Here is a 17,630-nt window from a genome sequence, read left to right on the forward strand (position 1 = left end):
GTATGTGTGTGTATGTGTGTGATTTTGATAAGTCCCCCCTCCACCTCACTCCTTGCTTTGTCCCTTATCTCCTCCCTGAAAAATCACACCACACAGATAAGCAAGATCAGCAATGCTACTCTTTCTGCATCTTTTGTAATGTCTGCTGCAAATGCGTGAGATTCATATTTTAGGCATTTCAGTTTTCTGCTCATATTTCAGTCTTAAAGCATTTCATCAAGGCCCGTATGTTCGCTGTGTTTTAATCAGGGATAAAATCGCAGAGCTAGGGGTGTCTTTCATTAGCATGACAAGGCAGCAGTCGTTAATAGCAATAGAAGTGTGAAATTGTAGTTTTATGGTATTAGGAAAAGGTCAAGAATCTGTAGGGATTCTGCTCTCATAGAGCCTTCCATGACGCATTACTTTTGTAGCTATTTCTCACTTACTCTTCCACTGTCTCCACTCATCTATTCCCCTGTGATATATTCCTTTTTCCTGCCTCTTTTTCATTTACCTCCTTTCTTCCATATTCCTCTGAGCCCTTCCCAGAATAGGACGAGGTTGTGCTGGACACGCAGTGATTTAGAATCTCCTCACCTTCAAGGTCTTAATGCTATTCCCACAACTGCTTGAATAACCCTTCCTTATTTCTATTAAAGACAATGTATTCAGTAGACCAAATCGTTTTTCACACCTTTCATGGCGCCTCTGTCTGGTTCCATTGCTGCGACTGTCTTCATGGGCATTTTGTAAAGTCCTTGCTATTCAGCCACATAATTAGCCAAAACACTTTTTCTTTCTTTCTCCAGGAAAACAAGTCCCTTGAGCTGGTGTTTTCGTCCGAGGCGGGGAACATGCAGAATCAGAGCGAAGATGCAAACAAATAATTACCCTTCATTTGAAAACACTCAATTAGCCTCTATTTCAGAGTAAAATAATGAGCTGGTACCACTACGCTGAACTCTAGAGTTTCAGCCGTAATTAGTGGAAAAGATGGCAGCCCAGTGGCTCAGCGGACAATAATAACATGACTGTTTTATAAGCCTGACAGCAAACACAGCACCATACTAAAGCTGAACACATTTACTGTGTCTATAACCTGTTAAAGCAAAACGTTGTGTAGGTTTTTGCTCTGTTTTCAAGGTGGAAAGGAGACAGGATTAAAAGGAAAAGCATCACATAAAAGAAAAACAGAGGAGAAAAGGTTGGTCGGCTGTGTGGCAATCAATGAGCGTGGCTTTGACGCTGACATTTCTATCTCTGCAGCTGCAACTGAGGGTCTTCCTACTGTATTGATGAGCTGCAGAGCATTGTGTGCATTTCTTTATGTATCGCGCTCATTTGTGTGCATGCTACAAGGCTAGTGGAGCGGCCATCACAGCCATCACAGCCTGTGAGTTAAAGGTCTCTGGGTTTGAAGTGAATTAATGTTACTGCTCTGTCTCTAACCCACCATTGACGCTGGAGTTTTTCCCTGAGAGATGGTCTGATAGATGCCAATTCCAATAAGGTGGATTTGCCTGTTTGCACTTTGGGAATATGCTTAATGTGGAACACTGTCACAGTCAATATCAGCACTGTGGACCTTAAAGCTCCCAGTGCTCTGTGCGTAGTATCAACATTCATTTCCCAGGGTGAACTTATGCAAACACACAAACCATCTCGCTGTATCATTACATTATGTTGCTGGAATGTGCCCTCATACTTACATTCTTTACTGCCTCGAAACAACACACTCTGCTGAAGATTGTAATTCGTTAAGTGTCTCTGCAGATTTTCAGAGTGTTGATGAGTTAATTAGATTTCAGTTTGTGCATTTAGAGTTGCCTAACACTGACAAAAGCACAGCAAGTCTGGTATGAAACAGATGTCAAGCAACACTCTCAAAAAGTGCTGTGCAAAAAGTGCACCCTCACCTGACTGATGAGAGTGGAAAGGAACTTTTTCCTTATTTTGTAACCAGTCTCTCACATTTGGTAGATGCTTCAATACTTGTAAGCACGTACACCGCCATGTGTAATAACTTTAGGTTACAGCCCAGTGAGAGCTTGCTACATTTCTCTCTCAGGCACCACTGATCTGAAGCCAATCCCCCATGGCCAATATTGACTTAACAACTGTGGCAGGAGGTGGAAAGAGACCAAGACAGCCACCAGCGAGGAGACCAGGGCAGGACGCAGCAAAATATGGGATGTAGGAGGAAGAGCGTGACATTACTTTCAGTCACCTTGAAGTCTAACAACCAGTCTGTCCGATAGCGCCAGCAGATAGCTTGTAAGTGTATAAAATACAGAGTATGACCTCTAATTTGAAACATGCTGTGGTAAATAGTATCTTTACATCTTCAGTGTGGAAATGCTCAGTGCTGGTTGGTAGAGCTAATATGTGAAGGATTTTTAGGAAAATAAAAACTCCAAAGTTAAAGAGTGATGTGGTGAGTGGGCGGGGAAAACGGGGCAATATTTTGGGAGCATCTGTTTGATGTGTCATGAACGTCTTAATTTGACGGAAAGCTTTTAATAAGTTGTATTGATGTCAGTTACTAGAGAGCTTTTAGACTCACATTCATCCTCGTTTCAAGTTGAGTCTTTTAAGTTCAAACTTGTTCAAATTACTAACTTGAATACTTGACACTCACATCAGATGAGCTTAATGTAGACAAACCTCAGTTCATAAATGTTTTACTAAGTGTCTCAGAGTCCATTTTTTAGCAGAGGATTTGAATTTGAAGCAGACATAGAGGAGCACTTTTCAAAGCAGCTAACTAGCTTTATTGTGTTTTTAATTAAGAGGTTCATTCAAGAGTCCACAGACCTTCAGTTGCATCAGGGCTTTTGTGCAAATCTATTACATGTCTGCATTTTAGAGAGGAATTTCTAAATGAATTTGAAAGCAAAGTGTATTTATATGTTCAAATGATGATCACCAAGAAGAACAAAAGCAAAGCAGCAGTGTTTGCCTCTTTAGTTAAAGATCTTAGAATACCTCTATGTAGACATTTTTGATAAGTTAATGAGTTTTTGATGCTTCAATTATCCAACCGTTTAAATTAAACCAATCAAAGTTAAATATTCTGCTTTGTCTTTCTGAAGTTGATTGAGTTCTGAAGGCAAATGTGAAAAATGAGAAAAGTTGACTGAAAGAAAAGAGTTTGACTCATTATGTTCAGCACATCCCTGGGCTGTCAGATGTTTTTCGAGTCAGTAAGAAATATGCCACAGATACTTCATACCGCATGCTGTCATGATGTATTTTATTTTCGAAGATGCAACTACAAGTTCAAGTCTTTTTTTTTTTCTTTTTTTTTTGAAAAAAGGAAGGAAAAAAGGAAGATTGTGCTGTGCTTACATACTGTATCTAGGAAAAATCAAAGGCTATCCTCACCAGACTTTACAAGGACATGTTTTCTAGTCATAGTCTGTCCTTTCACTTTATTCTGTTTATGCTCTCTGGGCGCACAAACTGCTATGAATTTTCTTTTGCATGAAGTAAAAAGGGATCCTGTGTGTATTTTTTCAGAGCCTGAAGAGAAAGACGGAGATGTTACTTAAAATATGACTATGCTGCTCTGTGTATTCCACCACGATACTGTGAGAATTGTCCAAAATCTGCTGTCAGCTGCAGATAGCAACTTGGATTTGTGTTCATGTTTATATTTACATTCATAGTTATATTCATTTTTCTCAGAACATCATTTTTTGGCACAGACATTTAGCTGATGTGAAATTACTCTCAAATTGAGTTATAAAAGCCTTAAAGTTTATCCAGACCGACACAATAGGTTTTTCAACTGCAGATCTGGATTCAGCCTGTGGTAAACCTTCTGGGCATCTCTCACAGAAATACCAATTTGACACAACTCCTCCCAATTCACCAAGAGATCGAACATTGGCTCACTTTAGGATATACTACATGATGTATATTTTTTGTAAATCAAAGTGAGATTTTAGCATGTTCCATGCAATAAAAGTTTGATTGACCTCAAACAAATAAAGTGCTCTCCTATTTCATTTGGATTCCAGACATGTAGACTCTCTCGTAAAATCTTTGTGAAATTTACATAAAGTTGCAAACATTAAAAGTAAGAGGAACATGAAAAAGCAGCCCCTGGCGCTGCCCAGTGAAGAGTTTAAAGGGCAGTATGCCTTTTATGCACACTCGGAGCAAAGTGGCAGAGTGACTAATGACCCTCAGTGCTCTCAATTATTACCACTGGCACACACACACACACCATGTGATTCATCCTGTTTTTGACTTAAGAGAGGCATGACTCAGCCGTGCTCATGGGCTGCTACAGCAACATTTCTATCTCCATCTCAATTTCCCAAGACCCCCAGACTCTTGGTCTAAATGAGGACATCAGCACTCTAGGAAATAGGTTTTTACGACAGAAAAGCCACCTCAGTACTGCACAAATTAGCTGTCTGCCCCGCTGCAAGCTCTGAGAAACTGGGTCTCATTAATTTCTCGGGTCACATCCTTCATCACACCTCAATCTTGCATCGTTTACAGGCCATTTCCTCCCGCTTGGCGTTGACGTTATTTTGGAGACAGGGTCTTTGTTGGGTCAGATCTGATTGACTAAATCATTGAAGATGTCACAAAGTCAGTGTCATCTTTGTCTCTATGGAGACTATCCCGTTACAGTAATACGAATTCACCACTCTGCTCAGTCTGTACTTTAATATTTCAGCTCCATCATACTACCTACTTTGCATTTTCTGATGGACTGCAAAATCCTATTTTATGGGGCTTTTTTTTCACTAAGCCACATTTTTAATCATTCAAGGATTGTCATTTTGCAAGCTGTCCCCACACAAAAGCAGCCGTCTTCATCCTTTTCCACACATAATTATGTGCAATACAAACTCAGGGAGGCAAAAGATAATTTTGTGGAGCACAGAGTAACTTAAGACTGACGGTCACTCCTTTTATGCGAAGATTATCGCAGAAAAATGATTTGACAATCAAGTCCTAATTTCAAATATTTGACAAATGAAGTGAAATTGGCCGGCGCCAGGTTGGCAGCTTTATATCACTCCTGCCAGGAAAGGCCTCTGAGAACCAGCCTCCAGTCTGGATGGCTCGCAGACAGCCAGCCGGCAGAATCAGCCTGCGGCCCCAGGAGAGCCTTCCATCCTGCTGCGTCTGCTCTTCTGCGTCCTCACACACATCCATTGTGCCTGGTCCGCCTGTCAAACTCTGTGTCTCCCTTCCCTCCTTGCCGCCCTCTTCTCCTCCTCTCCTCCACCTCTCTTCCTCCGCTCCACTGGGCTCGTGAAGGTGAGCCAGTCCCCAATGGCACTACTGTACAGATTGCAATACTTCCTCTTCAAATGGAAGCTTCTCTCTTGTGAATATACCCATGTAAAGAGCGGCTGAGCCACTTTTTCCTCTGCTTATTTTTTGTCTTTCCTCATACACTTTTCTCCAGATGTCTGTATTATTTAAGCTCAATCTTGCTCCCTGGTCAGCTGTCCTTGACCATGATGAGAGAAGGCACTGGCTGCTCTGTGCATCACTTACGCACAGGGATGACTGAAAAGGAAGCTCTCCCTGAGGTTTAAGGCCAGTTTGGTGACAGCTGTCACCCAAATGCTTGTCCTTAAAAGCTCTTTTATGCCACAGTATGTGAGAGGGGGGAAATGACAGTGGCACATGGAGCATTTCAGTCCTGCTCTAAAGTCACACTACCTCCACTGGATGCATCTAATCATTTTTGAAAGATACTGTCCATCCGCACTTGTTTGATGGATATCCCTCTGCGTGTGCACCTCTGTGTGTCTGTTTGTGTGGGTCTGACTTTCTCTGCTGTCTGCAGGGGGCTGAAGTGTCCGTATCCATCCAGGTTAGCTTCTCTTCCTCTCGGTTTTGAAGCTCTGTGGGATCGTCTGCTCCTTTCATCATTCTTTGTGAAAATGTGGAACATGAATCTTTACTCTGATCAAACCCTTATGTGGATATCTGCACCCTGCTGGCTCATGAAAATTTAACACCTCATTTAAACAATGATATAAGACCCATTTGGTTAACATTAAATGACTACAACTCTCTTGTGGTTTTTACAGCTCTTCAGGGGCAACGATTTATGCAATATGTTACAAGTTCTGATAAGATAATAGCGCCTTTTTTCTCAGATAAAAGAGAAGATTCTTATGTGCCTGCTAGAGATATAATCTTATAGTTTGTATACGGACTGAAAGAGGCAGGCTCCAAAGTCTGAATGGGTGTGTTTTTCAGCACTTTCCTGAATAAATAAACAATATCTGTGCATATGTCTGTGTGCTTATGAAAGCCCAGGTGAACAGCGCTCCAGGTGAACTCAGTACCTTTCTCTTTTTGTTTGTTGCAGGTTTTTGGAGATTATTATCACTTCAGGCATCATGCAGTCGAGAAGAGGGCTTTGTCTGGCCACAGGGGGATGCACATCAGACTGCAAAAAGAACCACAGGTAAGACTGGTGTCACTTCTCACACAGCTCATTGCAACACTCCCTGTTGGTAACAAAAGGCCAAAAGACAGATTGGATTACACAAAGATAGAGTGTATACCACAAGGGATAAGGGTGCCAGCATCAATGACAGCTTGTCAGACCCTGCATTCTTTGCAGTCCACACCAATCCTCCTATCCGTCCTCCTGACCCGACTGGTGATGCCACATAGCTATAAATATGCAAAATAAACTCAGCCAAATAACACAGCTGCTTGGAGAGGGGTGTTTTTTCTGCTGGGCTTTGCTTTTTCTCCACTTTTCAGAAATCATTATTTGCATTATATGATGAAATATTCAACAGAGTGACATCCAAAAACAAATTGAAGAACGTTTTCCATCCAAATGTCATCTTCATTTGGACATCTGCTGCTCAATTTGCACACAGTCCAGCCACCAATTTATACCTGGCACGCTATAACTATGCTAAATGTTTCTGTGCACCAGATGTAATTGAGTCTGCATGGAGATGCCAGCACAGCTGAAGGATTTTTTCTCACTCAGACATTTGCAGTCTAGAGTACGTCGCATGAATCTATACTATATCTTCACTGTTGTTGCACAGAAGAAAGACCCGTCTGTATCCACTGTCTCTCTGTTATAGGTTAAAAAACAAACAATCCAGTATTGATTTTGTTTCCTACAGAAAAAGAGAAAAACACTGTTCAAAGTTGAAAACAAACTATCTTATCTAAAGCAGAAAGCAAGTGTTGTTTTTTTTCTCTTTTCACATAGAGGGTGACTTTGAAAAAGAAAGTGGAAGCCAGAAGAGAGAGTGGAGGAGGGCAGAAAGCACTTAGTCAGTCCCGCTGTAAATCAGCCTTCATGAATAACAAAAACCTGCTTCTGTATTTAAAGGGTTCCCAGCGTTCTTCACAAAACGCATCGGATGGGAATAAATGTGTTTGTTAATTTGGTGCAACATACTACACTCTGATTAAATTTGTAATAAACACGTTGCTGTTGAATTTTAATTAAAATCAAATATATATCAAGGCCAGTAGCCGGTCAGATCAAAGCGTATTATCTCCAGCCAGCTTACGCTATCTAATCCTTTAGGAAATATCTTTTAAAAAGCATTTCCTCAGACATGAAAATTGATCATCAGATCAACAAGCTGCTATCTCGCTGTGGATGCAAACAACACATCTACTGTAATGTGCTATTGAATTATCAGAGCTGACATCCTTTGTTAGAGAATGCACCGATGCAATGCAAATACCCTTTCTAATAGGTATTTTCTTATGCTTGCGAGTCTTTTAATGGACTTTTGGGAGGGGGACACAACTAAGAAACATATTCTTCATTTGTATCTTCAAGGATTAACCTTTTGCAAGCAATGTACTTTAACTTTACTGTTGTGATTTACACATAAACTGTCATAACAGGACATTTTGTTAAAAATGGAGCGAAGCCTGCGAGGTACTTCAGGCAGACAACTCGAGCTGTGCTGCTATGCACATATCACATCCTACTCGTCAAAACCATCTTCCAATCATTGGTGTGTTTAAACTGGGAATCTCTCATCTTGCCCTCTACTTTTCAATGCCTCAGCAACCACCTGCAGGCTCCAGGGGAAGACTTTGTTCAGTATGTTTTGCCCATCACTCCTCAATGTCTCTATGTGAACACTCCCTGCAAGGAGCCATGAGCCTGGGCGCCAAACATGTGTATTTGCTGGTACAGTTAACAATTCAAACTTGAGTTTTCTGACTGAACTAAAGTAAATAAAACTCCACGCAGTTCTCTTTTACCAAAGTAGGTATAGTTGTTTTTTTCAGTTATATTCCTTTGTTTGTTGTTTTGAGTGGCAAAATGCACTTCTCCTCTGTTGCAGTCACAAAAATACTGAGACCAAGATTGAAAGTCACTGTATCAAAGTTTTAACTTTAGTTTTATTGGTTGAATTTATACCATAGAAACACAAAGTGAATTCAAAGGCACCTCCAAATGGTTGGTTTGCTGTTACTGATTTGTGGACTTTGTGGTAGAATATGCAGAGCACGTGCTCTCGCTGCCTGTATTTCATTGTGTGACTGCGTGAGTGTGAGGCTCCCCATCCACAGTTCACATGTGAGAGGCTCATATAAAACATACAGGGATCAGGTCATGTGCTCTCTATCCATTACCAACACACGAACATACTGTAAGTTGTGCTTCTTGTGAGAAGCTAAAAGCACTTGGCAAACCAGAGTATTTGTCTACGTGTGAATGGGAACAGTTGTGTGGAAGAGAGACTTCAGGAGCCAACAAGCAAAATGGGCGTCTTCCCGCATGATTGTGTGGAAGTGTGGAAGTGTTTTAAAGTTCCTTAAAGTGAAGCCACTGCTGTGAAGCAATCAGAAAACTACTTTTTCAGTTCCAGCACTTTGTTGTCTTCACAGGGGCCCCCTCTCTCTTTCTTTCTCCTTTTCTCTCTGTTCAACCATCACTGCTCACTCTGTCCGTTTTTTTTTATTTTTGGCACTTTCAGGTTGTGGATCTGCTTTTTTCATAAGTTTTGCTGCTTTTTGATGTGAAAGTAACAGATTGAATCATGTCCAGGTACATCATTTTGAAAATAATTCATGTTCTTGACAACTTTACTGCCCGAGTAGTGAAAGAAAAACATGTTACTTTGAAAACATGTGATTTGGATGAACTGGACCCTTAAATCTGCGTTTCAAAATGTTAGTTTGTTGCCACAGTAACATGTTTGCAGTATTTTAGTCTCTTAAAATCTTCTATTCTGAGATATTTCTCTCTGATGTCAAAAGTAAACATACCTCAGAGTAAACAGCTGAAAAATCCAGGCAGCAGGTGCTGTAAATAGCACTCTGCGCCCCCTCTCTTTCTGTACTGCTGCCCTCTGACTCAGCAGCACTCCACTGACATGTTTACATAGGGAACACTGGAGGCAGCAGTGGTAATTGCAGCTATTTAAAAGCATCTTAAGAGGTACCTGAGTGGTGCTAAAAAGAGGGCGGTTACGAGGTGAGAAGAGACCAGGGCCGTCTTGTTAAGACACACCTGCAAGGTAGAACGCAAGGATTACTCTTTAGCTCTTCTTCAGCCTGTGTCAGACTGGCTGAGAGAGTACTGATGTGGTCTGACAGCTGCTGAAGGCCCAAGTCATCATTAGTGAGACATGATGACACTCACTGAAGCTAGTGGTGTCAGGGGTCAGGATAAATGGACGTTAACAAGGTTGTGAGATTGTGCAGGTTCAGGTGTCTGTGTGGGAGCTGTGGAAAAAGTATGGCACTCAATTAGAAATAAAATTTGTTTCGAGAGCTCCAAAATCTACAAGTAATAGGATTTAGTGTGAGCGTTGACAGAGGCAGGGAATTTGTCGTTCTTACCAAGGTGGATTTAATGATGTGCAGTAGTGGATTTTAGAGTTGTATACTCTGTTGGGAGAAAGGATGTAAAATAAACTATTTGCACAACAACAAAACTAATAAGAAGAAGTCAATAGAAAGTTGATGTCTTCATGATAAGTGGCTGGCAAGGAGCAGATTTAATCTCGAAAATGGAAAGGAGAGATTTACTGTGTGCTAGACTGCATATTTCCTAATACTGTATGTGCTGTTTGGCAATGTGAAGGAGAGCGAAAGCATCTTGAATTTAAAGCTAAAGCTTTCATAGTAGAGCCAGGAAGATAAAGACGTTTTCAACTGAAGCGATTTAATCTTACAGGATCATCTCAGTGAGAAGTTGAAGCTAACACAGCGCGCCATCCAGCAGCTATTCAGGGCAGCAGGTTTCTGGCTACAGAGCAACAGTTTGTCCCTAGGTTACCTTCCCACCCACGCCACCAGATACAGTCCAAACCTCAGGCAAAGCACGGCCACTGCCAAAACGCACCGCAGCATAAGTGAGTGGGTTTCTGTTTACATGTGTTTATTAAAGGGCATTTGTGTATGTTGGTGTGTGTGCGTGAACTCATCTGATCCCCAGAGAAGGGTAAAGGAAAGGTTCCGCTTCACCTGCTTGAAAGGAAACAGATATTAAAATGGCAGTGAAAACATAACGGTTGGATTTGGATTAGCTGACGCTGTACTCGAGCTTGTTAAAGTGTTTCTTCTCTGTAATCCCACTGCTGTCTCACACATTACCTCCATTGTGTCTTTGCCTCTGCTGTGTGCTGCTAACATGCTGCTTATCACCAGCCCCTTTGAATAATCGCACAGTGGCACCACGACATTGGCAGCCACATAAGCTTTTACCATTATGTTTGTGAGAGCTGTTTGTCATCTTCTCCCCACACCCCACACCACCTTCTCTATGAGGGAAAGAATCGATTTGTTTTGGGGTGGCTGCTGTTGGTTTTGCAAAAACCGCACTGTAAGGCAGCTTTACTGCATGCTGGGTTTCAGAGGGACCAGACCCGACATCTTCCCCTGTCTCTCTATCTCTACATCCTTCTTGCATTTTTCACCGGGGTTAGTCTCTGGCTGTGAGAGTGCATTCAGTCCTTACTGTGCTGAGGCTTTTCTGCTCAAAGATAAAGCCTGTGATTTTCTTTAGTTTTTGCTTTTGTCAACAAATATTGTGAAAAGACAAAACCCAACAATGCTTTACTTTATCTCTCAGTTCTTTCTTACTTCCCCAGCTTGTAAATCAGTCCCCAGCCTTTTGGTTCTTAGGAGTGTTTGGGGTAGAAAACACTGTAGTTGTTTGGCACTATTTTCGGCAGAGAGCTTGGTGCACTTTTACAATTTAAGGCAGAGGTTCGACTCACAGTTTGCTTGTAACCATCTTTTCTTGAGTGAAAACTGAAAAAACTGTTATTAAAAGTAAAATATTGAGTCAGAGGTTAGATAATGATGAAATGAAACAACAAAAAGAATAATATCAGTAAAGTAAACGCTATTACTGGTGAACCCTCAGTATTTTTTAAATTCTCTTTTGGGTCTCAGGTTCGGTGTTGGAACCACTAGTTTGAGATAACAGAAGAGTCTATTCGAGATTTTCGAGAAATAAACCAAAGAGCTTGAGCTCATCACAGTGTGCTGCTCATGTACGGGTTTTTAATTAAGAAAACAGTGGAGAAACGGAGTAATGAGCTAAAGATTTGATCCACAGTAAACAACAATACATTTTTTGTTTATTTTCTTTGGTCTTTTCCATGTATTCATTGATTAAAACACAAAAATTCCACAACAGACTCGTCTGTGTACCATTATTTTTTCCCATACTCTGTGGAAGCACAGATTAGGAGATCAAAGCACAAGCTTTCCCCTCCACCAGTCCCCCTCTCTGCGTCACAAACAATACCAGCACGGCTTCTTCTTAGTCATCAGACAGGAAGGCCCTCAGGACACTGCACAAGAGATGGAACAAATCGTTTATTACTCAAGTGTATTACCGACCCAGGCCAAGTGCAGAACCCCTTTTCGTCTCATGATTGCAAATTTGTGGTCATGTTAGGCTGCTCTTTGTCCTTATCCCAAACCCTGGGGCAATGCTTCTGCTTCTCCTCTGTGTTCTTATTTGTTCTTTATCACTGACTTGTTCTTTATAGGGTTATTGACTAAACCTTGTTTCACAGTGCCGAGCCACAGAGACAGAGCGATCTCTCATATGATCCTGTCCATTTGTCCCGCACACATAAAGCATCCCACAATTTGTCACAAATAAAAGGTTCTCAGAGGCTATTTGTAAGGTAATAGTATAAGTTAGCAAAAGTCAAATGTGTCTATGGTGAAACATTTTCATTAATTTGATATTTCAGAATGTAAATCCTTAAATAAATGACCATACCCGGGTCATGACCTGGTCCATGCTTTCAGTTGTAATTTGCTCAAATAACGAGCCACACAGCAGGCAGCAGAGCAATGAAGTCAGCAGTTATAAATGTAACGAAATGAGATAAATGTTAATGAGACCAGGGTCATTTAAGTCAGGCTAATGGTTTTGCTCTGCGAGAGAAAGTTTTTAACAAGGTCAGGAGCTACACCACCCTCCATCCCTGTGCTGGACATGTTTTTTTTTTTTTTGATCAAACTCAGTAAAAGCATGTTAAAACAAATTTAAGCAAGGATATTCACTCTAACTGTATCAAGCAAAATCATAAAAAGTGAAAAGGAAAGACTTAAAAATCTGAATGTCAAAAGTTCGGACATACTTTTTTCTACAGAAGTCGGGAGCACTATAAGCGAGAACTGCCTGAATTATTCTAAAATTACATATTAAATAGTTTTTCTGTATTTTTACATTCTTACAGATGCTAAGTTGATTGGAGATGGTTAATTTAGATACAGCACATACAATAATTATTAAATAGTTATATGATACATATAGGAATAATAAGTCCACCCTCTGTTTGAAATTCAGGGACACAGTGCATTTGATATGATTCTTGGAATGTGTAGAATATAGATCAATGGGCATTAGTGGGATACAAAGGTCATCTCAGCTACATCAAGCCCTGGCAGGGTAACTGGAAACAAAAAAAAATGAAATTGGCAACAAAGGGCATTAAGGGGTTAATTCACAATTCCACATTTACTTTGACCACCGCAGAAGATAAGTGTTGTTATCATAGTTTTCAATGAATGTGCGCAATTTTTTTATATCATGGCCAAACATGAAATGTGTTAACAGGAAGCATACTGCTAAGTATCACTCAGTCATGGTTAGGAGCAGACAGGGCAGTCACAGCTTAATGAGCTCTCAAACTTTACGGCTTGCAATCTAGCCGTTGTGTTTCTTAATGAGCAGCAGACAGACGTTTGTCTTAGACGGAGGGATCTTTGCAGCTGTTTGGAGGATGTATTTAAAGCCATATCCTCTACAAACTCACTGCTTTACCAAAAGCTCATTTATGAACACGGTGAGCTGCACAAAAATGTATGGGTTTGCAAAAACCAGTGTTCAGGGTCTGCTAAAGACAGTTGAAACTTGCACCAGCTTTATGAGGAGGAGGCGCCACAAACTTCTCTCGTAGGTTTACATTTATTTGACATTGACAAACTAGAATTTCAGATGGAACTTTTTGTACCATCTAATATTGATGTGTGTTGTTTGTTTATTTTCACTATCTGGAATCGCAGAGCAAAAGTTCATGCAAGACTTAAACATAGGATCATGAAGGAGGAATATAAAAAAGCTCAGTGTATAGTCCTTTTACGGGCCAGAAGAGAGACATTAATGATTTTTATTGTGTGGCTTTTGGCAAGGCTGTTTGGAACTGTTTCCTGCAACTTCAGAAACAAAACTTTAAAATGACATTAACTGTGTGTGATATTAGCAATTACTGTCACCCACCCCTTCCAATCCTGTACATATCCCAGCAGCCTCCAGGACTTCAAAGGCCCCTACCCCGGCACACTGTACAGTAGCCACTTTCCCCCTGCATCTCAGGAATGAGATAAATTAGATTCACAGCACATCTCTGCCTCTCTTTCAAGTTATTACTTTTTGAACACAGCTGGGGCTGTGTTTTCCTCGTCAGCCTGCAGTCTGTGGGACGCGGCAACAACATCTGAAATTAGAATATTTGTAATGACTTAATATTGTGGGGATAAATGTGTTAACTATGAGTTTTCTCTTTGTGTGTGGGTGTGTGTCATGTCTGTGTGTGAATGTGTCTGTGAATGTTTGTTTCTTGGCACTCCAGGTCCTTTGGGCAGAGCAGCAGGTGGTGAAGAAAAGAAAGAAGAGGGATGTCTATGAGGACCCTGCAGATCCTGATTTCCCCAAACAGTGGTACCTGGTGTGTGGTGTTCCTTTTTTTATATCACAGTCCTCTTTTGTCTGTCATCAGTGTAAATAAATTAATAATATTATTTGTTTTATATCTGTAATGAAGGGAAAAATGTAGCATGTTATATAATTTTTTAACATTTATTTATTTGTTTATATATTTTTGTTACAATTTTTCTAAATTGAGCTTTTAAGATTTTTTATTCTGTCAAGGAATAGAATAATAAATGGTTGTAGGTCTAGGGTGTCTTGCTGCAGATACCTGATTGAGAGGGTTATTCATTACCACAGTGGCAGGAGATACTTCTTCCCTTATGGTCAGTCTGATAAGCATATATTGAATTGCCATCTTTCAGGCCTCAGTTACATCAGCTTTCACCACCAACACGAGGCGAACCGTGTAATACAATGCATCCCTGGGTGCCGTGTTGAATGTAGAATTAAATGTCAAGAGAGATCCACTGCTAAGCTGTATCACCTGTGAAACATTGATAGCAAATGGTCCTGGCGCCGTGTCTGTTTCGTTATTCAAAGCTTTACTTGGAGATGCTTCAATTTGGCCTAATCTCCCCTTTTTCCTTCTTTATATGCACTAAACCTCTGTCAGTGCAATGGATTAATGACAGCCTTGACTATCCAAGACATAAATCACCGGTGAATAGAAGTTGTGAAGCAAGCTGTGCCGTTCAGCATTAGACTTCTAATCTTCTGAAGACTTAAACCTTTTCTCTTATTTAATGTTTTTGGACACGGTTTGGAATTAAAATCCAAACAAAGATAGTTTGATTTGTTTCACACAGCAGTCCTAACATTTTTTATTGAATGTACGAAGAATTCATTGTGCAAAGAGAGCTTTTACTTCACACTGGTTTACTCAAGAACATCCTTTGTACCAAAATCAACCTGGGAATGTGTTAATACCATCTTCAACAGATCAAAAGCTACCTCCAGGAATTTCAGCATTTCAACTAAGCATTCTGGCATCCTTTCAGGAGTGCACATACAGGAGTTTTGCCTTGTGGCAACAACTCAGCAGGAAACAGTAGGGAGCAGATAAGGTTGTCTGTGAAGTCTTAACATCCTCCATCTTCTTCTTTATCTGTAACCATCTCCTTCACCTTTAGCAATCACCTCTCGTCATACCTCTCACCACACAAATTTCCCTTCATTTATCCAAAGCATACTTCAGCGCTCCATCTCACATTCCCGATTCCCTCCTCACCTTTCAGAGCATGCAAACTGCCTTTTTCTTCAGCGAGAAAGGCAAACGCTCTCACCAAAGATTTCTGACCTGCAACAGGTTTTCCGTCTTCTTTCTGACAGCATTACTACAGCCAGATGCTCACACGTCGAGCTGATGCATTAGAATTGGATTTTAAGTGTTCATGAATCACCTCTGCTCTTCACTTTCATGCCGCTTAGTTTATTTGTGAATTGAGCAACATTCAGAATTCACCAGGACGTGATATTTCTGCTCTGTGCAGACATGTCTTTTGGATGATTTCAGTTGTTCTTACTTCTTTTGTTTTTCTGGGAAGCATCAGTCACAGCAGACTGACAGCTAAACTAAAGCTTTGTGTCTCTTCCAGTCCAACCCAGCACATCAAGACCTGAATACCAAGGTAGCCTGGGCTCAAGGCTTCACAGGGAGAGGTGTAGTAGTAACTATTCTGGATGATGGCATCGAGAAAGACCATCCTGACCTCATCTCCAATTACGTAAGTCAGTCATAGAGGGAAGTACAGGGACTTTCTCCTGGAGAGAAGAGACAAATGGCGACATGATGAAATGAGAGCTTGAGAGAAAGTAACAACGTGATTAGCATGCTAACTGTTTTTTATGTCTCTTTCAGGACCCTGAGGCCAGTTATGATGTTAATGATGGAGATGCAGACCCCCAACCGAGATACACACAGCGTAATGAAAACAGGTACTGAGGCTTGGATTTTCTTTTATCTCAACAATCACTCTTGTATTTTGCCTCAGAATGAGCTTCATGCAAATAGCTAAGAGAAAATGGCACAGGTAAGAAAGCATCAATTTTAACTGGCTTTTAGTTCACTACTTTCAGCTGATGCATTTGAATTACACAGTAGTTATATAAAGTATAAAAGCACTGGTGCAGACGTTCTGCAAAGTCTTGGGATTTTTTTCTTTTTGTGCTTCAGTACACAGGCAGTGCTGCCACAGCTGCCTTTCAAGGTCCAGTCTGTGCAGCTCCAAAGCCACTTTGGCGCTTATTTGTTGCTAATACAATACTTGTTTACCAGCCCTCAGAGATTTGTGCTCTTCCCTTCTGGTGTTTGTTGATCGCATTAAACACGGTCGCTCAGATTTAATGATGGAACAGCAAAGCTCCATCAAGAGGCCGTTCCTAAACCATCAGGCCTCCTCCTCTCCCTCAATTCCTCAAAACGCTGTGGTCGTTTGTGTTCGTCCAATCCCTCCTGGGCAGATGAGAAGCTACGCATTGCCTCTGGAACGCACAGCAGGATTTGTTTCAAATCTGTCTTTTCTTCTGCGACTTTTTGTTCTTCTTTGTATTGGTTTCAAATCACAGCATGCAGTTGCAGTCAGTTCGATGGAGGGGCTGAGTAAGCTATACAGGTTTTCATGAGGTTGTAGAAAGTATTATGAGAGCATTGGATCATTTCTGCTCAATTATGTTGATTTTTACATTATTTTTTATCTCTCTGAGCTGCACCTGTTGTAAAGAAAGCAGCAGTTCCCCTGTTCTCATTTAAACCTGTATCTTTATCTGTATATTACCTATCCTTAAAGAGGTAAGTATCAGCAGGTTTTTTAGCACAGGCCTTGTTCCTCGTCCTTGCCAACAGCTCAGGCAGCCATGCAAAACGACCTCTGGATCCTCCTGCCAGGGTAAAGTAGATCCCACTTTGTCTTGCTGATGGAACAAAGCACTACTGGGGGGGATTACTCCCTGCATCTGGTTCACTTCTACTCCCCAACCGCGCTATGCTTTTACCTCAGAAACACGCACCCTCACTCGCACAGACACATTCATCATAAACACACACAGAGCAAACAGATTTGTGCTCATACACACACTTTTCCACCCATGTCAGGGAAATTGGCAAAGCAATTATCTTGAACTGGATCAATTTATGGGCATACAATGAAAAGCATGGGTGTGTCTACCGCATGGAGCTGCGCTGGCTTGTAGAAAAATTATATCCAATGAGTTATGTAAATCAACGTGGAGTAATTCATGCTGACAGTGAGTAATGCACACAGCCCCCACACAATGAGATTATATGAATATATTCATCGAACAACAAAAAGCAAACGGGAGTCAGAGGCGGGCGTTTTCCATCGCCGTGAAGGCCAGTTCATTTGTGCTGATGACACGCAAGGCTGATTTTTGAATTCTCATCTCTTGATTTTCCCCCAGAGATGATCTGTGCTGACAAGCTGGCAGCCTCAGGACAATTTTGTCGGAGGGGATGTGG

At 41.0% G+C, this 17,630-nt stretch overlaps 1 protein-coding gene across 1 annotated transcript in view; it reads left to right on the forward strand.

Moving 5' to 3' along the window:
- Nucleotides 1-17,630, forward strand: part of furinb (furin (paired basic amino acid cleaving enzyme) b) — an 88,394-nt gene that overhangs the window by 34,063 nt on the left and 36,701 nt on the right. The window contains exons 3-6 of the mRNA XM_074678136.1: nt 6,335-6,433; nt 14,076-14,171; nt 15,751-15,879; nt 16,014-16,090. Coding sequence (XP_074534237.1) covers nt 6,335-6,433; nt 14,076-14,171; nt 15,751-15,879; nt 16,014-16,090 — 401 coding nt within the window. The remainder of the gene's footprint in view (nt 1-6,334; nt 6,434-14,075; nt 14,172-15,750; nt 15,880-16,013; nt 16,091-17,630) is intronic.

The sequence above is a fragment of the Halichoeres trimaculatus genome, unplaced genomic scaffold (assembly GCF_033239565.1).
Source record: "Halichoeres trimaculatus isolate MK-OKI-2021-1 unplaced genomic scaffold, fHalTri1.1 fHalTri1_scaffold_10, whole genome shotgun sequence".
NCBI classification, from domain to species: Eukaryota; Metazoa; Chordata; class Actinopteri; order Labriformes; family Labridae; genus Halichoeres; species Halichoeres trimaculatus.